General features: G+C 40.9%; 1 protein-coding gene and 1 long non-coding RNA gene across 6 annotated transcripts in view; one reads left to right on the plus strand and one right to left on the minus strand.

Moving 5' to 3' along the window:
* Positions 1-23,614, minus strand: part of SEMA5A (semaphorin 5A) — a 516,751-nt gene that overhangs the window by 152,518 nt on the left and 340,619 nt on the right. For all 5 annotated transcript variants that reach the window (XM_054488673.2, XM_063664657.1, XM_063664656.1 and 2 more), the window contains 3 exons: positions 11,448-11,733; positions 6,643-6,778; positions 35-239 (listed from right to left, as the gene is read on the minus strand). In XM_054488673.2, coding sequence (XP_054344648.1) covers positions 35-239; positions 6,643-6,778; positions 11,448-11,733 — 627 coding nt within the window. The remainder of the gene's footprint in view (positions 1-34; positions 240-6,642; positions 6,779-11,447; positions 11,734-23,614) is intronic.
* Positions 1-23,614, plus strand: part of LOC129036944 (uncharacterized) — a 47,906-nt gene that overhangs the window by 7,046 nt on the left and 17,246 nt on the right. Inside the window, exons 3-4 of the long non-coding RNA XR_008502693.2 lie at positions 20,185-20,368; positions 21,130-21,186. This is a non-coding gene — a long non-coding RNA (uncharacterized LOC129036944). The remainder of the gene's footprint in view (positions 1-20,184; positions 20,369-21,129; positions 21,187-23,614) is intronic.

Below are 23,614 nucleotides of genomic sequence, written 5' to 3' on the forward strand. Positions count from 1 at the left end.
TAGAAAACCCCTCAGAGGGGGGCAGAGCTCCTACCTGTGGCCAAATAGATGATGTGGACGAGTGCTTCTCTGCCCTGCACCACGTCGACGGCCACATGGGAAAAGCGGCTATTGTCCTCCATGAAGGAGGGCACTGTGGTCACTGGCTGTACCACCTCATGCATCAGAATGAACTTCTGAGCATCCTGTAGATTTCTCTCGGTCAGGTTCACGTACAGGCCCTGGTCCATGGTGCCACACTGAAAGGGAAGACAGGCCAGGTTACCAGAGCCAGCAGCCTGGACACCCACAGCTGGCTGTGGCCACCCTAGCTGGAGAGTAACTTGGAAATCAAGTAAGCCACAATCCATCATTGAAGTATGCAAACATCTCTGCTTCTCCATTCTCCCTGCAGCCCCTATCCTTAGCATCCTTTTTATGTTAGATTTTAACTCATATCTTGGGAGTCTCCCAACATCATCATAAATGAACTGATCAGAAGTTAAAAAAAAATTAAAGTGGGAGTGATTGCTAACTTTAAACAGCAGATGCATAGAAATTCCTCCTTTTCTGTCGAGTCACTTGAAAGCTGTCTGGCTAAACACATACTACTATATCTGTCTGATAAATCAGGTAGCAAATTGAAAATGCAACAATCAAGGATCTCATATAGATGTATTAGTTTTTCTACTATAGCAGGGGGTCTATAAGCAAGGCATGGATTTCAAGGTGATAGCATTAGGTCATTCTCATCTGTAAAATCGAACAGCATTCACATGGGCTACAAAAATACTGTGCTGGCCTTATTGTTTTGTGCTTGTATTTCAAATTAGAAGAAATTATTAAAAAATGTTTAGAGTCCAGGAATATGGAAAAGAACATGGCAAATTTATAAGAAGAACGGGAGATGAGGAGGTAAGGGAAATGCGGAAGGAAAGGAGAGGAGTGGGGAGAAGAGAGTAAGAAGGAAGAAGGAAGGAAAGAGATTTCAGATAGAGCAAACATCATGGAGATGAATCCGGGATATACAAGGGGAAAATCAGCCCTGTACAATGCTGGGAAATAAATTCAGAGCTGTGTTGTGAGGAGGCTGGCAGGTGTTATATAAGACTGTCTCTGGCAAGGATGAGGTAAAAAGAGGGATAGAAAGGAAAGCACGGCTTTCTTAGAGCCAAGCTCAGAATCAGAAAACTACTACCAATCCTTCTCATGTCTTTCATAAACTTTAATTCCTAGTACAAATGGTGACTGATCCCCAGTAGAACTTCATGTAAGTAGGTTTGACAGAAAAGAATTTCCAGGCCCATACCACCTGAAACTACTGTTTATAACATGTCATGTCTAATATGTGGTTTTATAACAGGTGAGAGGTGCAAACGTATAAGATGCAAATTGCTTTTTTAAAAGTAGATGATATTTTTACAGCATTTGATAAAATGCTCCATATGCCATAAAATTATAGGATGATTGTAGAAAAAGAGAATCTGAGAGTTAAATGGATTTCATGCATCCAGTCCAAGGCTTAATTTAGTATCACACCCTTGCAGGGGCACCCCATGTTCCACAGGCAAGGACTGTGTGAGTTTAGGTGAAGGGCTCAGCCCTGCCATAACCCAAGTGCTACTCTGGCTCCATGGCTCTCAAGCCACATGGAATCAGGTGAGTGGCAACTCTCCTGCCACATGGTCTGAGGTGAGGTCTCGCCTCTCAGTCTCTGTCTCTTTACCTGTCCAGTGGCTAGGAAAATAGTTACTCTGCTCATTTCTCAGGGCTACTGTGAGACCAGCTGAGATAATCCGTGGAAAGCATTTGTAAATTAACTGAAAGCCCTTATAAATGCCAAAGAACAAGACAATGTGCTTGGCACTAAAGAGAAGCCATTCAATTAATGGTGAATGGTAAATGCATTGGTCTTGGAGCAGGACAGCAATTCTATGGTCTGTTGAGCTTCAGTGGCCAGAGGGAAATGAGTGAATAAACAAAGAAGGGAAGGAAACAATGAGTGAATACACAAGTAGTTGTAATTGGGGGGAGAGGGGATGTGCTAGGAAATTTTATATAATTACAGTATTAAATAGTAATATTTGGAGGTCAGAGACATGTCCTTACCTGTCAACACATGTTTTAAAAAATGAAAAAGAGCTCTACTAGGCTTGATCTAATGTCTACACAGGAAAGTTCTAGTTCTGAGCATGATGTTATGTGTGGTGGTTTACATTCCTGAAATCAGTGGTGATACCCAAGTCACAGGGGCAGTTAGCTGCCTACCTGCTGGGTGAAGTTTGCACACAGATCTTGTTTTGTAAGCATAGTGTTTAAAAAAAACTGGTATCATGAAAACCAGATGGCATAATATAAAAATAAGAATCTCTTGCTGTTCTTAAGGAACCCAGAAAAATTGGACACCTAACAGGGAGTTCTCGGTGGCAGGGGTGAGGCAGGATGACTCGCCACGCCTTGCCATCTTTATTTATATGTCGCCTGTATCAATCTTATTTATGACTGCCAGAATTGCCAAGAATTGGCTTTGTGGTATACTCTACTACTTCTTGGTTTATTTTGCTGGCTATAATATTCCACCCAGTGCTTCTATTTCAAATAGCTGGAAGAGTATTCAGAGTTATAGAATCTATGTATTGGATCATAAGCAACCCACTTAGCTCTCTAACACCTGAAAATTTTCTAGCTTTGCCTTTTATGCTGGACTCCCGCTGTGTCTGTGTGGGGCACTGTGTGATGCCCTGGGTTCACCATGCAAGAAGAAAACAACAAAAATAGTAAAAGCACAGCCATTGCTCTCATGTGCCCTACAATCCACAACAGTTTTCTGCCAACATCTCTTCAAGTAATTTGGTCAGTAATTCTACAATTTTTTTAAATGATAATAAATATTTGAACTTTTGTTTATTTACTTGTTTCTAGGACAAAACATCCATTCCTGTTCTAGCACACTAGTGCATGGTGGTCAAGCCCACAATCACCTAACCTCCTGTAGGAGTGCCCAATTTTAACGGTCCCTTCATTCACTTACTCCCTGGCATCTTGCTGCAAACATGCTTGGCGGGCCGGGGGCGGTGGCTCACATCTGTAATCCCAGCACTTTGAGAGGCCGAGACAAGTGGAACACAAGGTCAGGAGTTCAACACCAGCCTGGTCAAGATGATGAAACCCCGTCTGAACTAAAAACACAAAAAATTGCCTGGCGTGGTGGTAGGCACCTGTAATCTCAGCTACTTGGGAGACTGAGGAAGACAATTGCTTGAACCCAGGAGGTGGAGGTTCCAGTGAGCTGAGATCGTACCACTGTACTCCAGCCTGGGCAACAGAGCAAGACTCTGTCTCAAAAACAAAACAAAACAAAAGAAAACAAATCTGCTTTGCATATCAAAGGGTCCTAATGGACAGGATCAGAGCTATGCACTTGCTCCTCCAACAACTGCCTCCTCATCCACTTAACTATATTTGAGGGTCTATTTGTCCATTTCAACTCCATCCTTTCAGAGTGACAGTAATCAAAGCTGCACAGAAAATTCTGGAGTCTGTCACAGCTCAGCTGTGCCACTGGGCCTCGGTGACGTTTTACATCAGTGATTGCCGCGTGTCTGAGGGTCAGGGTCTGGATGACTTTGAGGACTGCAGCCTCTAACAGGGCAGGGCTCTGAAGCACCGCCTAGAGTGGTTTATATATTTTGTCTGAGAAAAATGATACTTTTTGTTGTTTGTTACTGTTTTGAGATTTCTATATTAAATGTTGAAATATCATGCACCATCTCTCCTAACCCATTCTTCTTCCTGAATCCAATTCTGCTTTCTGCTTCTTTGATTAATTAGCTACTTCTAGTATGTAAGTACTGCACAAATTCCTAAATGTCAGTAGGAAAAACAAGAATTTTAAAAATCTAACCACTTTCCATTGTTGGTTATTGCAAACATAAGGCCTCTTATACATGTCTGGGGAGGGATCCTTAGTTAAAATTGAATTCCCACTCTATGCCAGTCTGGATGGTTTCATGAATGTCAGTGAGGATACTTTGCCAGTGTGGTTATCGAATAGAGTAAACATAAAGAAAACACTTGTTGTGTACTTGTACTAGGAGTTATACAAAGAATCACCATAATCTATAACTTGAGCTCCACTGGAGTCTTAAATAATACTCAGAGAAGAGAAGCTCAGCAATGCAAGCTTCCTGCCTAAAACGCATGCCAATTTCTGCATGCTTCATTCATTATGCTACATGGACTGGCTTCCATCCCATAATGAGAGTAAGCCCTTCAGTGTGACACTGGCATTATAAAACCAGATGCTCCTGGCCTTAGGAAATGAGATTTGCTGTGTGCTGCAAAGGTATCCAGATGAACGGGCTACGAGTTATCCACCGCCTGGAGGTGGCTACGAAGGGACTACGAAGGGACTACGAAGGGACTACGAAGGGACTACGAAGGGACTACGAAGTTTACTAAGCCACGCTGTTCACAGTGAAGACTTTTGCAATAAAAACATCAATGTATTGAAAATACAGTAAGCATTATTAATTATTGAACCTTCAGGATTTTATTATACAAAGGACTTTCTTAAAAGGAGTATTTCCTGTATGTAAGAGGAGAAAATGAGACAAAATATGCATTTACACAACATTTGATATGTAGAAGGCACCAAATAAATGATTCTTTTTTGTATTTTTAGAGACAGGGTCTTGCTCTGTCACCCAGACTGGAGTGCAATGGATGGATTAGAGCTCACTAATTGAACTCCTGGGCTCAAGCAATCCTCCATCTCAGACTCCCAAATAGCTAGGACTATAGGTGCGTGACACCATGCCTGGTTAATTTTTTTTATTATTATTTTTGTAGAGACAGGGTCTCACTCTGTCACCCAGGCTTGTCTCGAAATCCCGGCCTCCGGAGATCCTCCTGCCTTGGCCTCACAAAGCACTGTGATTATAGGCATGAGCCTCTGGGTCCAGCCCTTAAGAGTTATATTTATCAAATATTTTATACAGTAAACAATGCACATTATTCAATGTTATCAAAATTTACTCCTAAACTATTTGCATGCATTTTTATCCCTCTCCCCCTTTGTTGATGGAAATATGCAATAAAGATGCATAATAGATAGATGTGTGATAAAAATGCACATAATTTGCTCAAGGAAAGCAGCACGCAGAAAGACGACATGTAAGCCAGCCATCTTATTTTTATTCCCATGCTCCTTCAAAAGCTTAAAGACAACAACAAACACAAAACTCTTTCAAAACAATCATAATTGAATGGTCCTTGCAAAAATCAAAGTAAAGTGTAAAATCATTGAACCTTTCCATACTCCCAGTTTTGGGAGTCCCAGATACAGGACCCACTTCTACCACCGATTAGTAATAGTAACTAATGGCCATTTAGTTGGAATAGGCTAGGATTCTGCATCTGAGGACCGAGGTTGGGATCCTCACTTGGCTACTTAGCTGTGTGGCCCTGGCCAGGTGATCTGCCCCAGGCCCACTGTCCTTCCCTGCACATGGAGAAGGCATTACCCACCATAGCACTGCCACCAGTGTGCAAGCTGATCTATCTGAAGCATCTAGCACAGGGTCTGGGACTTGCTGGTGCTAAAAATGACAGCTGTGAAAATGATGATGATGATCTTAAGAAAGCTGTCAGAAGGCCCTCCAAGGAAGCCTGCTGCTATGGACCCAATGTCTGTAAGCCACCCAAATTCCTACCCTCCAGTGTGGCTGTATATGGAGATGGGGTCTTAATGGTAGTAAATGAGGGTAAGTGAGGTCATAAGGGTGGGGCCCTGGTCCAGTGGAGCTGGTGCCCTTACAAAACAGGAAGAGATACCCCAAAGGTGTCTCTCTCTCCACCATGTGAAAACGCAGCAAGATGTCCACCTGCAAGCCAGGAAGAGAGAGCCCTCACCTGAAAATGACCCTGCTCACACTTCTGTCTTGAAGGTCTAGCTTCTAAAACTGTAAGAAAATAAATGTCTCTTTTTTAAGCTACCCAGTCAGTGGTGTTTTGTTACAGCAGTCCAAACTGACTAATACACCTGCCAACTCACCAAACATGAGTAAATTGCTTCATCTCTTTGGGTCCCAGCTTCTTCTGAACACTGGGAGATGGATGACTCACAAAGCCCTGGAAGCTTGAACCTCCTGCAGTTTTGTGATAACAGATGAAGGGCCTCCACCTCCTCTTCTTTCCTCAGCTGCCCGCATTACATTCTGTCCTTCCCAACAGGGAATCCCACCACATTTGCCAATTAGCACTCTAATCCTGTTTGTGTGTCTCCACTGCTCTGTGCCCTGGACCCCATTCATTAGAATGTCATTCATTAGGGATCAGAGATTCTGAGGACACAGAGCCCAGCATCATTAGTACTAATTGAAGCCTGGATTCCTAACCTGCTGCAGAATGCTGGCCTTTTTCCGCCCAGTCTCAGGCATCACAGCTGACAAAAGGCCCTTTCTGGGTCCAGGCGCCACCGTTCACAAAAGGCCTTGGTCTATTGACATTAGCCAGCAGAGTGTGGGGCTGTCCATGAGGGGTCAGGGAGACAGCTGCATGGTGCATGCACCCGCAGTTTAAATTACCCTTGCCTGTCTACACAAGGCTTCTGCATTCTTCATGGGGGATGCCAACAGTGCCCCTTTGTCCCCCAAAATTTACCTGGAAGTGGGGGTTTGGGTTGGGATACGGTAGCCAGGCCGAGCGCGAGTTCTCTTGGTACTTGAAGGGCCCGGAGAAGGCCTGCGCGATGGCGCTCAGGTTGAAGACGCACACAGCTGAGGCCGCAATGCTGTTCCTGGGAGCAGAGGGAGAGACAGGAGAAGGCAGTCAGAGAGCTCGGCAGCACCTGCTGACCTCCCCCTATGGAGTGGGCAGCAGCTGTGACCTACAACAGCTTCCAGAGGTCTCAAGACCACAATCTCTTAAAGATCCCAAAAGGATGAAGTCAGAGCGTGAATGGGGCTCCCCTGTGGAGGAACAAACATCTTGGTATAGAAACCAGGCTAGTTAGCATCTAACACCTTGTAATCCTGTCAGCCAGGATTAATTCACTCAGCTGCAACAGGGGCAAGAGGGATTTTGAAGAGCTAGCTATCTGCTTCACCTTTCAAATTCTGGAATAAAAAGACTTCCTTCTCCAATGGATGGTGTCTCCCATCAGCCTCATGCAGTTCCCTTCCTGACCTGTTTATCTGGTCACTTTACCCAGCAGCAGGGAAAGCTGTTTGTGTGTGTGTGTGTGTGTGTGTGTGTGTGTGTGTGTGTTTTAACCCAGATATTTGTTTTATTTGTCATCCTTTAAAAAAATCAACTCAAAGTATTTTATAAAAAGTGACTGACTCTTCATATTTTCTTTTAATTTAAAATAGATTTTAAATTCAAAGGGTCAAAGAGAAAAATTTGACATAGCACTGACATATGAAATCCAGAAGCCATAATTTAGAATTCAGGCTCTGAGAGAAAGTCAAAAATGGGAGCCCTCAGAAGGTCAGTGCCCTCTCACTAAGTATGGAAACAGCAACATTATTCGGTTAAGTAAATTCACATTTTGAGCTCAGTCTGGGTTCTCAAAGGGGAAGTGGAGATAAAAGGAGAAAGCTTACATATATTTTCTCTTGCTCTGAGACAATACCACAAGCACTTCTCATCAATTTTTTTTCCTGCATCAAAGGAAAGGTCAAACAAACTCCAAAACTGAAATACCTACCTTATATTTCTTTGATTTGATAAATACTGAATAGTAACTAGGCTCTATTCAAAGGACTTTACTATTTCCCATTCATTTAATCCTCATAAGGTGAAGGAAATTCACAGGTAAGGAAAACCAGGCACAGCGAGGACAAGACCCTTCCCCAATGTCAGCCAGCTACTAAATGGAGAAGCTGGACTTGAACCCAAGGCTGGCTCCAAATGCCAGGATTTTCCCCAGTATGGCTCCAAATGCCAGGATTTCCAATCCTTTGCAATATCTCTGGGTGAAGTAGACAGGATTCTACTTCAGGAGAGCAGACAGTAAACACATCCTTATGGAAAAGTAGGACCTGGAGGGTATTGTGGGCCTTCTGCATTTTCTCCAGAAGTCCAGCACCAAGGACAAGGCTTAGCATGATGCATACAGGGCCCAGCACTGGAAAATAAAGGGGCGAACACCAGCTATGGGTTTGTTCACTTTGCTCTTTTGACTCTTCATTATCCTTAGAGAGAATGGGAGAAGTTAAAATACAAGTACGGGGAAGAAACTGACCTTTGAACATGTGAATGGACTTTAATAAGGACAAGAAAATAAGTATGCTGGAGTAAGAATAGCTAGACACAGGATATCCCATCCAGGCATGCCTTGGGCCAGGTGCAGAGGCAGGCAAATGGGGGATATTACAAATAATAACAATATTTCCCTGAGCCCCCTGCTAAGCACTTGATATGGATCATCTAATTTCTCTCTGAGAACCTATAGATCCTGAGAAGACCCTGACTTACAGATAAGAAAACAGTAGCACAGAGAGGTTACTTAGCCCAAGTCACAGGCTGCAGAGAAATAAAGCAGGATTTGTACCTGCTTTGCATGGGGCCCCAGGTTTCCAGGCGGCTTCCAGGTAAAGGAAGAATCTAATCTTCTTCCTGCTGGCATGTTTCTCTGTTCACTACAACCACTAAGACTGAATGGGCTGACCTGGGCTCTGGTGTCACCCAGAGACTCCCCTGGATGTCCCAGTAGGTACCAGTCTGAGCATCCTTTAATAGTGTTGTGGGAACACTTCCTCCCATCCCCTGTGCCATCCCCTGGTGAGCACAATTGGTATAGTATAGCCCATGCCTGCCCCTCTACCCGTTCACTTGCTATGCTCTGGGGGCAAAGGATGGGCCTGTGTCACTCCACTGTGCTCCTCCCTCTGCCATGCCCCCTCTTCCTAGGATAGGACTGTCTACAGGAAGTACATATTCACTCGCTTCTCCAGGGTCTCCAGACCTGTGGGCAGGCTAGGGCAGCCCAGATATAGATCATGACCTTGAGAATGCGTAGACTTAAAGCTGGAATCAGTATGAACAACTCACTTGGACAACAGACCTGCAGCCACCTGTTCCAATCTGGCTTCTATCAGCAATCAAAATAATTTAGAAGAGTAATAAAAAATCCTACCCCCCATCGCAACTTTACTATCTGTATATCCATATCTATACATAGTAACACTTTACTACAATCTCTACAGTTTACTATCTACACTATAAACAACTATAATGGTGAGCCACCATTTTTAGATACCTAGAAATAAAGCCAGATCTTTAGAGACTTCATTGTAGTAGCCTAGAAATAAAGCCAAATCTTTAGAGACTCCATTGTAGTAGCACACCATTTCCTGCAGGCCAACCCATGCTCAAGTGATTGAGAAAACTACACAGTCGTGCTAGGGACAGAAGGAGTCAGAACGGTTATCTTTTCCCCATTCCCCTAGTGCTGAGAAACCTTGACGAATGTACAGAGGCAAAGCAATATTCTGAGCCCTGAAGCTCAGCCCAGTATTGGACAGCTTTCTAATTCATAAGACCTCTGATCCTCCTTTTCTTTCCGTTTGAAGAAAACCTTGTCTGAGACACAAAAAGGAGGTGGAAAATATTGTGAAATTTGAGATGGGCATATTAGAAATGCATTCTCAAGACCTAACACAAATTAGTATTCCAAGGAGAAAGGGGAGATGTAGCACTTCTATCTCTAAAAGTATAGATTCCGTACACTGGGTGACTTCTGACATGATGGGAATTTGCAACACTAAACAGTCTAGAGTAGTCTGAAACTTATTTTTGCAACTATCTAAATTGACCATACACCATCTTGGAATGTTTCAGGCATGGTACTTTTATAACTTCGGAAATTGGTGTTTTGTTTTGTTTTGCCCAGAGCCAGGGGAATGAAGAGCTAAGTAAACCAGACTCTCCTTGTGCATAAAACTGACGTCAGCTGAGCAAATGCACATTTATCTTGTGCGACCTACACTAGTTTTTAAACAAGGTTTTGGAAAGAAACTCAACTTCAGAAACTGTAAATTGATTTTTTAAAGAAACTTATCAAAGAGAAGAAATAACCTCTGGGTTAAAGACCAGATTTATGAAAATAAAGTGGCCATGGTGGAGCAAGGGTATGTGTGGAGCCATCTATACTAGCCTTATTTTTCTAACCTCATGTCAGAAAGAAGACTCTTCATGGAGGGTAAAAGTTATTATTAAGCAAATATTAACACAAGTTAAGCAGTGGGGAGACCAGAAAGAGAAGGTTAATGAGGAAATAAGCTGCAGGTAAAGTGACTTTTTAGAAATACCACTCATGGGCAGGCATCTGATGCCCAAGAGATGAAAAAGTAAATTAAAATACTTAGGAAGCAGAAAGGACATCATAGGGTGACCAGTTGTCCCGGTTCACCCAGGAAAAAGAGGTTTCCTTAGTTACAGGGCTGTCATCAATGCTAAAACTGGGATAATCTCAGGCAATTCAGGACTGTCAGTCATCCTACCTCATTTATCAGCACTTCCAACCCATCCAGATTTGGATCCTTTACTTTGGATACAAATATTCAGCTTTTGCTTAAAGTCTTAAGTCACAAGATGAGAGATTTCAAAGGTGATCCAAATCAGAACCCATAGTGTAGGATCAGCAGCAGCAGCACAGCCAATGTGTAGCAAAGTGTTGCTCAGAGTCTCAATGTGAGCCTTGATTCCTGGGTTTGGCACGTGCTCCTGTTGAGTCTTACACAGCATACCAGCTAAGGATGGGAAATAACTCTGGGGACATGTGATACTCCACTAGACTAAGAGTGAAAGAGATCAGAAAACTTCATAGGCTTCAGACAGCCCAAATATTGTTCATTCTAAAGTTAGGAGTATCTCCCTGTCCCACCCCCAGACAAAAAATACTATAACTTTTACAAAAATATTTCAAAAGTATAATTGACATTTACAAAATGTGTGCTCAAGTTAGCCATCTTCTAGAATAATAGTGTAAAATGAAGCTATGGAAAATGTGCATTTCAAATATGAGCAAGATTTAAGCAAGAGCCATGTTATCTCAAAGATTTCAGATTCTCCAGACAACACTATTTTCATTATACACGAATGCACGACTTGCATATAGAAAAAATATACGTATAATATATACCAGTATTTCAAAAAGCGCCCAGAACACAATGGCAAATCAGGAAGGAGCAATTTATAATAGAATAATTTAATGTCACTATATCCTAAAGATGGACAAAAACTTTCTTGATTTGGCGTATTTTTCCTAATACCAGTCTCACAAATCACATATCTTTATCTAACATGCAGTTCACTGAAAAGTCCTCTTTTTTTGTCTGTTAGCCCAGTACATTAAGAAAGATTTTCTTTAAAGCAAATTTAAAACCTCAGAGATCAATGAACAGAAGACTTATTCAGAATGAGTAAGAGAGAGGGGAGAAAAATTATTTCAAGTTACATACACATTGGTGGTAAAGATGCCATAGATCAAATCCAGCTCAGGCAGGAAGAAAGTACTCTGCAATTCGTTGTAGTAAAAGGGGACTTCCCCAGGACGGGAACAGTTCAGGCGAGCCTTCATGAATGTGGTCCAGGTGTCTTCCAGCAGGAAGCGCCCACCAATATCATTCTTGCACACCCGGGCAGCTCTGGAGAACACTGTTTTCCCACAGTCATGCTCTACTGCATTTTCTCGGAAAAAGAAGTAGGTAAAATTTCCGATGTCATAAGATGACACAAAGTTTGGCTCTGGAAACAATAGAAAAGAGGGAAAAAAAATCTCAACATTCATGTCATTCCCTTTTGGTCTTGCCTGCTCAGTATTTCATCCAAAGAGACATGGTTTTGTTTAGATAACACTTGGTTCCTATAGGACAATTGGGAGACCCTGTGAGCAGCCTAATGATCTACACTGTTGGGAAACTCAGTGTCATACACAGATTCTAAATAATGGGAAGTCACTGGTATGATTGCACACTCAAGTATCCCGAGCTAAATTAGGGCTCAAGTTAATGTGACGTTAATAACAAAAATTGGCAGCAAATATTTGCAGTACATTTTAGAGCAATATGTATTATTTTATTTGCAAATTCTTACAGAACCTTCAGAGAGGGAGAAAATATGATTAAAAAGATGAAATGTGATTCAGAATATAGCAGTCTACAATCCTATTTGTGTGCAAGACAACAAAATTATTTGACTTAACTTATATACATTCCTGTGACTTTGACATAATGTATGTGCTTTTACTAAGGACTTTAAAAATGTTTTCATTGCTGGGAATGAAAATAAAGACTAAAACTATAAGGTGTGTCTGGAATTAGCTGTAGCAATTTCTGTTGCTATGGTGACCATGGAACGGTGAAAAACAACTCTGATTTTCTTATTTCTGGTTTGCTGGGTAATCCATTTAGAGGAGGGAAGAGTATTGGGATGGAGACATTGCTTTGTAGTTTTCTGGTCTCATAATTAGCTTTAAAATGGGGAAATAAAGAAATGACAAAATTATGGCAAAGCCTTTACTTAATCACCAAGCTCATTGGGAATTTAGGAAATATACATTATCAACTGAATTTTACATATAGCATTTGAAGTTTTAGCTTCCTAACTTCCGGTTTGAAACCAGTGATAATAGAGATAGTACATTTTGAGATACACATACTCCCTAATATTTGCTTTTAAAACTCTAATCACAAGGTTTTATTCTTCACTATTTCTAAATGCTATTCATTCAATCAGCAAGTATCTTAATTTTATGGTGCAAATTAAGATAATTATAGCAGTAACTTTTGGCGTCCAAAATTAATGGAAAGATACAGACAACAAGTATATTCACAAAGACACATTTTCAGGGACAATTAGTTTGTTGGGGCAATTCAATTGGCCTTGTACTTTTCCAGATACAATTGCACTGCAATAATAACATGTTACTGGCAGGACAACTAAAAATATGTGTGGCTGCAAGATAAGCCATTAATGTTAAGAGTAAGACACATAAATGGAATCACCCGAGGTCTGAAATGCAGAAGTCGACTTCAGACATTGACAAAGGGTTGGGATTGACTACTCTGTTATTCTGTCCAGGAAGACTATTGCCAATGTTCAATTAATACGTATATTCGATATTTTCACAAAATGTTTTAATTTAATCCAACTTTACATTTTAAAAATGTAACAAATACTCTAAATGGTTTATGTATGACACTTTTCCCTTCAGTACAATACATTAAGTCATTGAAGTATATCAAGTAATATACTGAGGTGATTTTAATTTATAAACCATCAAACATATTCTTAAGTCACTATTGCTTTCACTCTAAATGACTATTTTAAAAAAAACTTGAATTGCATAACATTGTAAAAGATGGAGGTTAGATATCTTTACTGTGATAGTATGCTTTAATATCCTGGAGAGATGCTCACAAAAACAACAGATTACATATCTGTAACTTGTGTTCTTGGAAAATAAAGAAAATGCTGGGCGGGGGTGTGGTTAAGTTTGTGTTCACTGTAAGTCTTCAAAAAAGAATTACTTGATGAAGCAGGCCCCAAAAGCAAAGATATGGAACAATTTCAAAACCAAGTGTAAAGAAAATAATATTGGCATTTCTAATTCTAAACAAGAGGCCAAATTATTTTGGAATGAGTCCTGCACCCTGGCTAAACAAAACTAGAGTTTGGGAATTGTACTAAAAACAAACAACAACAACAAAAACAGCAACAAGCAACACTTCCTAAAATGGGGAAAACAAAGAGAGAAGGCATAAGGTTCCAAATGTGTCTAGCCTGGGACTTAGGTTACCAGCACACATGCAGGAGGTCCACCAAAACTTATCAAATACACTCACTATTACCCACTTCTGCTATTAACTTGGGGGCAAATGGCATGAAAACCACATTAGTAAATAGCTCCAGTTTCTCAAAAGTCCTGAGCCGAAAAACAAGAAGATACAAAGGAAGAAAGATCTTTTATGGTTTCCAGCTGAAGGATGAGTTTATAATAAAAACAGCTAATATCTGTAGAATGCTAAGTCTTGTGCCAAGATCTGTGCTTGGTGCTTTATATCCCCATTGAACTCACAAGAATCACAGAGCTAGGTGCTGTGTTATTCTTCCCATTTCACAGATGAGGACACTAAAGCCCAGAGATTTAATAACTTGTCCAAATTCACATAACTAGCAGTGGGGGAGGGGGATGGAAAGTCCTGAATCCATTAGACCAGGGATCACCAACCCCCAGGACATGGACCAGTACCAGTCCATGGCCTGTTAGGAGTCAGGCCACACAGCAGGAGGGGAGCAGCAGGCAAACGAATGTTACCTCCTGAGCTCTGCCTCCTGTCAGATCAGTGGCAGCATTAAATTCTCATAGGAGGGGGAACCCTACTGTGAACTGTGCATGTGAGGGATCTAAGTTGTACACGTCTTATGAGAATCTAATGCCTGATGATCTGAGGCAGAACAGTTTCACCCCTAAACCATCCCCTCTATCCTCCCTGCCACCCCCAGTTTATGGAAAATTATCTTCCATGAAACTGGTTCTTGGTGCCAAAAAGTTTAGGGACCACTGCATTACACTACACTGAAAAAAATAAATAGTGCTTGCAAAAAGAAAACAATCAATTAAATGCTAGCAATATTCAACAGGATTTGATTTTCTGCTTTAGAAAAACAATGGTAAGCTCTTGGCTGGACAGTCATCTTTGCATGGAGAGTGGTAAGCAGGTTCACTGAGGAACAGTCTGAGCGGGTTTCAGAACCAACCAGTGAGACAATAAATGATGAGATAAACTTTAAACCACAGCTATCACGGAAGTCAGGAATGACACAGAAAGAAGAAAAAGTGGGAGGAAGAAGAAACAACTTAAGGACTTATTAAACAAGAACATTGTTGGAAAGTGTTTGACCCAACTCCAGAGGGTGTTTCAAGGAGGGCCCACCATAGCCTCAGAGAGCGAATAAATGACTCTCAGGAGGTCATTCCGTACCCTGTGTCTGTTCCAGCAAACCACGTCCACTTTTGCAGACAAGGAGAAGACTGAGCAATAGTAGGCAGACTGACCCACAGTTTCCTCTTTCCACAGAGAGCCTCTACCATATCTCCAAACCACCCTGAACCAATGTTATAAGATCACAACGTGCATTTTAGATAGAAATGCTCAAATACATGTTTTCCTTTTGGTTTGCAAAAACAAGAGAAGATTTTGTATTCAGTGTATAGTGAGTGCTGTTCTCTAATTCACCACGCAGTGCAGGTCATGTTGGTCAGGGAGTGAGACTGCATTTGGAAACACATCCTGCGGCCCTACACTGATCCTTCAGGATGAGGGTGGACCCCTGACTGTGTGACCTGCCATTAACTAGGGAAACACAGTTTCTTGAAAAGTAGAGCCTTTTGAAATTCGGCTAGCATCCTGTTCCTTTTTCAAAGACAATAAAAAAGTGGGAATAATTGTAAGACAGACAGTCAAATAGCTCTTATATTTATTGATATAAATTTGGAAGTAGGGGATGTTAGAGTCTTGCCAGGCAGGATGATAAGATGAATTTTGTTTTCCCTCCATTATTTAAGTTCTGTCTTTTCTCAAAATGCAATTCACCACAAACTGGTATCTGTCACTCCTGAGTGAATTGAACAAGTCAGAAGAAAAATCAGGCGTTTTCTTCTCATCTACAATGGATAGGAGTGCATGCATGAAAGAGAGATCTGAGGTGTGCTGCTAACTAAATCACAGTAAAACAGGCACGTCAGCTGCTATGTAAATATATGCATGGAGAAACTTTTTTCTAATGTTTGTGAAACATACTGAGTTATGTATTACCATGTTGTACAAAAATATCATGTTAATAAGAATTATTCTTCATGATATAAGAACTTTTATTTTGCATGTTTACTTACATAATAGTGACCATACAGATAGGACTACCGAGAAGTGACTCATCATATATGTAATTACAAGTGACGCGAAGAAAAGCATCAAAAATTTTGAGATTTTGACCATGCAAAACCAAATACTGAGCATCCAAAATAAGCCTCCCATTCTATATTCTTTCTATTCCAATGCCTAAAGCATCGATATGGGGGTACACCATATTTACATGGCTCGATCTGATCATTGAGCAGATCATTAATAGGTTCTTGATATAAAAATATTTGTATACAATGGGAATGAATATTAAACGCACAAAGGAACCCCAACTCTACAAAAATCTTACTAGAATCAAAATCTATTATAAATTATTTTGCAGTCAAAAGTCGCTTTGCGAGACACTTGCCAAAGTCAGGCTGGAAAATGCCTGTACACGATGCCTGTGACTCTGCCCTGGCTGGACCATTGACATCTGACATTTTCTGCTGTTGCATCTGACAATCAGACCTAGTTTGCAAAGCTGTGAAAATTAAACGGGCTGATACATAGTAGGATGCCAATAAATGGTGGCTATTATTATTTTGGCATCGTGTACAGGCATTTTCCAGCCTGACTTTGGCAAGTGTCGCACAAGGTGGCTTTTGACTGCAAAATAGTAGCCACCATTTGTTTACTCTCAATGTCCCTTGGAATAATTTCTATTGAATAGAACTTCACACAATGATAATGAATGATCAAGTGTATATATAAATATATATATACACACACAAGTATATATATATATATACACAAGTATATATATACACACACAAGTATATATATACACAAGTATATTATATATACACAAGTATATATATATACACAAGTATATATATATACACAAGTATATGTATACACAAGTATATATATATATACACACAAGTATATATATATATATACACACAAGTGTATATATATATATATATAAAGCTGAAAGGTCATTAGAATTTTAGGAGCATAAATAAGCCATGCTGAGTTTTGTTTGTTTGTTTGTTTGTGTTTTGAGACAGAGTTTCCCTCTTGTTGCCCAGGCTGGAGTGCAATGGTGCAATCTCAGCTCACTGCAACCTCCGCCTCACAGGTTCAAGAGATTCTCCTGCCTCAGCCTTCCGAGTAGCTGGGATTTCAGGTGTGCACTACCACACCCGGCTAATTTTGTATTTTTAATAGAGATGGGGTTTCTCCATGTTGGTTAGACTGGTCTTGAACTCCCAACCTCAGGTGATCTGCCCACTTCAGCCTCCCAAAGTGCTGGGATTATAGGCGTGAGCCACTGCGCCTGGTCTACCATGCTGACTTTTTAAATAGCAAGCTATTTCACAAAAATAAGATGAGTTAATGGAAACAATATTCAGATGTGACAAACAGCCAGCAGTTTTCTGTTCCTAAGTTGTTGGTATCAGTCAGTACAAAATGCCTTCCATAAGCATTCCCCGATTTTAGACCCACTCTGTATTGGGTACGTTGTTTCCATTGTCATAGTTTATGTAGATAAAACTGCTGTAGAAGCTTCCAGGGCAAATCTATTTTTATCTAGATATTCGTTAAAATTAAAAGCTGATAACTTAAAATTAAATTAAATTAAACATAGGTTAAAAGCTCTTGGTAGGCTAAGGTTCTTTCCTGAGGTTTCTACTAAAAGACAGATGATAGATAGATAGATAGATAGATAGATAGATAGATAGATAGATAGATGATAGATAGATTTTAATAGATGGATGCGCACATTTGTGTCTGTGTATATGTGTGTATCATATACGTGAGTATAGAGATATATGTATATATGGCTCAACACTTCCACCTACTGGCTGTGTGAACTTAGTCACATTATTTACCAGTATATTTTCTGTTTCCTGTTTTTGAATAACAACAACAACATCCAACATACAGTAGCATCGTAAGAATCAAACGCGCTTTGCTGGTAATCATCAAAATACAGACCTCTATTTATTAAAAATAACTCCAAAAATTAATATAAACACACATGTGAGTAAATAGCATCAGTAATTAATAAGATAACTCATTGAGTATGCATTCTGTATATCAATTTAAGATCTACACTTATTCCATCAAGCCTGAAACCAAACACAGTGGCAGGGACCATGCTACAGACGAGCCTGGAGCCGGCCAGAGTACCGCTCTAGGCATTTCCTCACTGCCCCAAGGGGCTGTCCTGGGCACTGGGTGCTCCTTAATAAACTGATAGACACAGCCCGTGCCCTCAAGAGCAGTGTGAGGAGACAAACAAGACAGATCAACAAGTGCTTACAGTGAGGACAAGGGTACGGAGGGCCAGGGCAGCCGGGAGAAACAGAGGATCAGAAAGGAGAGAATAGGGAAAGGGCAGAGGTGAGGCTGAGAAGGGGCCACCCAGACAAGGATGGGGGAAGAGAACACCCCTACCAGAAGGAGCAGCCTGGGAGAAGACCATAAGGCTGGCAACGAATGGAATGAAGCCACAGTCAGAATCAAAGAGATCAACAGGACAGGAGGTGGAAAGCCAGGCAGGCCAGGAGCCCATAACAAGGAGTATGGATTTCAACTGCCATTGGAGAGACACCAGAGAGTTTTAAAGAAAAGCTTATCATTCCGTTTCCTGGGTGTGTGGTGTGGGATGGGGTGGGAAGTTGGAGCCAAGCACATCCTTGGTAACTATTTTCACAGCAGTCAGGGCCTTGCATCCTCAGGTGTGTCATTCACTGAGCCCCTTGACAGAAAAAAGTTATTGCTAAGACTCTTGCAGTAGGAATGGAAAGACAGTTCTAGCCCATTTGATTCCTTCCTTCTTCCTAGGGAATGTGACCCATTGAAAATGCACTACTTTCATGAATTTGCTGAATCAAGTAGGAACCACTTGTACCACAGGGACCTGGGCTGGCTTCCCCTAAATGAGAAGCACCACTTCTGTACACCGCCCTACAAGTCCAAAACTCACACCTACAATTCTCCATATCTTTAGGCCTATAGGAGTTTCATTAACTGGATATTTGTCTAAATGTTCTAGGTCAAAGTGACAGACTTTAGTGTCTACTCTGCTCTTATTCCATTCCAAGTACATAGCCCTCTCTTGTAAAATTCTGCCAAATCACACATTCCTATTAGTTATACATCATTTCATGAATATTTCTGAAAATTGTCAAAACACAAAATTTCTATTTGCCATGTTCATTTTTTTCTGATGCTATTTTAAATTTACAGGTTCACTTCTTTGAAGAATTAATCATTTTATCTGCAAGATCAAATGAATACTTACGAGTTTTTTTATTGGAACGTTAATTTAAATTTAAAAATCTGGTAAATATTTTAACTCCTAAAAAAATATGTTAAAAGACTGAAAGAAAACCATGTAAGATTTTACTGAAAGAAGACATTGAGCTCCAACATTATTCAGTTTTTATCACACTTCTTCCCAATAAGCTACGGCAGAATAAGGAAACGTGCATGATGGCTCTGGCTTTGTCTCCTGAGTTGATCTGGGCTGGGGCAAAAAGAAGACCAAGACACAGGGACCCGACTTCCCCATATGTGGCAGTGAGTGAACAAATGTCAGAGGCCCTTGACTGGGATAAATAAAAAGTTCAATAGAATAATATAGAGACAAATTTATAGAAACACATTAAACTGGGCATTTTAGAAACAAGATGACAACATGATTTATGCTCCAAACTGGGATGCTCTTAAGAAGGAAAGGAGGTAACATTAGTCATCAGGCAAGGACATCAAGAGGGATTCAAGACTGTCACTAGGAAACTGCTAGAATCTCTAGACAATGAACATTGAGCCATTTCCCAATTGTTTTAGCAGTTCTAGTACACATCTGCATGATATCTTCACTACAGTGAGGCACCCCTTCTTGTAGTGGATTTCTTTTTTATGAGGTTTCCTTGACTCATGTATATACAGTTCATGCAAGTATCCCCATAATGTGGTAGTAGGAGAAGGAAAGATTTATTCATCCCTTTTCTTTTGGAATGCGCAAATTAAAATCTAAAGGTAGTAAAAGACCTTTGGCAAGTATATTGGCAAGTGTAGAAGCTTCCTCACATGACTGGAGAGGACCTGTGGCTCCCCAGCTTTTAGGCTCTCTGTGCTCGATGTACAGGATGGAGCAATACAGTGTTTTCAGAGCACCATAAGAACTGACTCATGTCACTTAACCACACGTTTGTACCCATAAAGGTCTGCATTAAATTACCACACAGGCTTTTCTACTTTGGGTTAAACAGCCCCAGTTTATTGCATCAGGTTTGCAAGGCTATAATAATCAAGAAAGTCTCTCAACCTTTTCCAGAGTCCACATACCCCTCTTCATGGCAGCTCATGCATGAAAATGTGGGCATTGGGAGAGAGAGATGGAGGCCATTTGTAACACCGGTATTTCCTAAAGTGCCAACTAAACAAAGGGAAGTTCAGCAGCTTGTAAAGGAGGAAGAGTGCAAGCTCTGGAGTGGATCTGTTTTCAAGCCCTAGCTCAGGTAAGCATCAGGTATGGCCTGTGTCAGGGCACAAGTCCCTCTGAGCCCCATAGTGCTCATCTGTAGAAGGAGGAGAATGCAATCTCCCTTAAGAGGTTGTAAGAAGGATGGCAGATGACATGGATTTGGAGACTTCCAGCTACCTGGCATATTGTAAATAGCTATTGTGACTCTTCCTTGTGGGTGGTGTAACAACTACAAGTAACAGATACTCCAATAAGTACATGGACAGGCAGGCGATATGCATGGAGGCCATTGATTTAAAATGATTCCTGACCCTCAAAGATAATAAGATTAGATTTACAGCACGATGTCTGAACTGCAGCCATCCCACAAGGCATAGGCAATTGGCAATGGCTGCTTACAGGCTTGATCAGGCCTGAATATTAGAAAAGGGATCTCATTGTGCTGTGTCACATGTCACACAACTTTGCTCAACACACTTTCCATCCATGTCGTCTCATCCTCACCCTAGCAAGTTTAAACTTGAATGAGATATCAGCCTTGCACTTGTAATGCTGAAAAGAACTTATTGTTCACAAGGGCATTCTTTTTAAGCATCTCCCCAGGTGCTTATTTGGGAAAAAAAAAAAAACTAGGCTGCTGACTATGCAGTCTTGATTCTATTCTGGCTTTACAGAGCTTCTTCTTTTTCTTGACAAATACTTGCATTTTGGTATCCACATATACTTCATTCCCAATCCTCATTTGTCTTTGTTTTGCTTGTTCTCTGACCTCTGCTTCCATTTCTGAATTTCCAGCTGTAGCGAATCTTGTCAGTCGCGAGAGCACCTCCTGCAGACCAGTCACACCTCCAGGTACTGTGCTGTGTGTACTCTTCCAAACAGGCTCTCACTGTCCTCAGGTTGGAGCCCAACAAAGTCACGCCACCCTAGCTGTGCTCAGGCTGTTCGGAGTCAGCATCTGGTCCCAAGGAGAAGCACTGAGCTCCCCAGAGCACCTCTCTTCAGGACAAGCAGAAACAATTTCTCCTTGACTTAAGCATGGAGGAGATTTTCATCCTCCAAGTAAATTATCATTAATCATTAGAAAGTTAATAGTTGCATTTTAAAGACCTCAAGGGTCTACTTAATGCTTGAGTAACAACATCAATGTATTTCAAACCAATAGAATTTAACATTGTTACCAGAAGAGTTTTCTCAACTAGAATTATAATAGCTCATAAAAAATGATACAGTTGAAAAGAGAATGCTTGTGGATTTCAAGTGAGTTCACCTCCATATGAAATCCTGGCCAAAATCTCAGAGACTGCAGGACACTGTGGAGTTCCCTGGGAGAACTCAGTGGGATAAGTACACATTTCCACCAGAGAAGGAAAGCCAGCAGGTCTCTGAGTGTTAATAAGGCTACATGGATTAGATGTTCATGCTGAGTTATTAAGGCTCGTTTAGGAGTTAGTTTTTCCAAGTTCCTACTCAAGTTTTTCCTCTGTGTGCAAGCACATAGTTCCTTCAAAACTCACAAACTCAATTTGCACAATATTAATTTGGAAATGTATTTTCACCTTTTCGTGGGTTTATTGTTTCCCCAACTTGACTGCCAGTTTCTTGAAGCCAAGTTTTATTGCTTCTCTATTTTAAGCATCGACCATTAAACATTTATTATCCTGCCTTACAGTAATCATTTCATACAGTTATTAACGATTAATATTTTAATGCACTAAAGCTGTTAAGGTATTTCTCTAAACACATAAATTTGTTTTAAGAGCAACTTTGGCACAGGAGAAAATACGACTTTGAAATATATTCATTACCAAACACATAACTTAATGTTCCAGATTCATCCAGAATGTTATCCAGTTGATTGTACTGCCTTTGAGAAATGACAATAAATAATGGCTGGAAATGGGGGTCCAAGGGAGATGAGGGCTCAAAGGGAAGATGTTATAAATTTTTGGACCTGGTTCAATTTCAAATATGCATATCTGTGTTTTTGTTGCTGTTTAATTCTGATATATAATTAATAGAACATTCTCCCATGTTTAACATTATTCACATTTCTGCTATTTGTGAAGTGTGCTAATGTCTTACTCGTTCAACAAATATGGATTAATCCTCATCTATGTTTCAGACACTGAATAAGATGCTGAGCACACAAAGCAGGCTTCCACAGAGCCCCTGCCCTTAAGGAATTCATAAAATAGTGGGGGAAACAAAGAAATCAACTATCTACCCATTGTCTTCATCTATTCCAGCTGCTGTAACAAAAATACCATAAACTCGGCAGCTTATAAACAACCAACATTTCTTTCTCACAGTTCTGGAGGCTGGGAAGTCTATGATCAAGGCACCAGCAGATGCGGTATCTGGCAAGGGTTTGCTTTCTGGTTCCTAGCGCAGATGCGGTATCTGGCAAGGGTTTGCTTTCTGGTTCCTAGCGCAGATGCGGTATCTGGCAAGGGTTTGCTTTCTGGTTCCTAGCGCAGATGCGGTATCTGGCAAGGGTTTGCTTTCTGGTTCCTAGCCAGCACCTTCTCACTGTATCCTCACAAGGTGGGAGGAACGAGGGAGCTCTCTGGGGTCTTGTTTACTTGGGCATGAATCGCGTTCATGAGGACTCCACCTTTATGACCCAATCAGCTCTCAAATGCCTCACCTCCTAATACCATCACATTGAAGGTTCAATTTTAACCTGCTACTTTTGGAAGGACATAAATGTTCAGACCATAGCACCATTTAACTCATTAATTAGAAAAATGTCCATTGAGTGCTTACTTTAATGCCAGCACTGTTGTAAGCATGTGGGACCCAGGAGTGAGAAAAAGACGTAAGTCCTGGTCATTGGGAATTTTCATTGTAGTGGCAGGAGGAGATAACATTAATAGCTGAGGCTAAAACTGAACACAGTAAGAAGAGTCAAGGGGGCTAGATATGAGGGAGCTGTGATCTGAAATAAGGTGGTGAGGCTTGGGTTCCATTAAGAAGATGGCATTTGAGAAAAGACTCAAAAAAGATGGGACAGCTGGCCAGATGGGTTGTCTGGGGGAAGAGCTTTCCATGCAGAACAGGGGCCAGAACAGGGGCTAGAGCCCATGGGCCAAATCCTACCTGCTGCCCATTTTGTGAATAAAGTTTTATTAGCACCCAGTCACACTCATGCATCCATAGACTGTGGAGACTTTCATACTATGATGGAAAGATTGAAAAGATGCAACAATGGCCATGTGGACTGCAAAGCCTAAGACATTTATTCACTGGCCCTTTATAGAAAAGTTTGCTGAGCTCT

Source organism: Pongo pygmaeus, chromosome 4 (genome assembly GCF_028885625.2).
Source record: "Pongo pygmaeus isolate AG05252 chromosome 4, NHGRI_mPonPyg2-v2.0_pri, whole genome shotgun sequence".
Taxonomy (NCBI): Eukaryota; Metazoa; Chordata; class Mammalia; order Primates; family Hominidae; genus Pongo; species Pongo pygmaeus.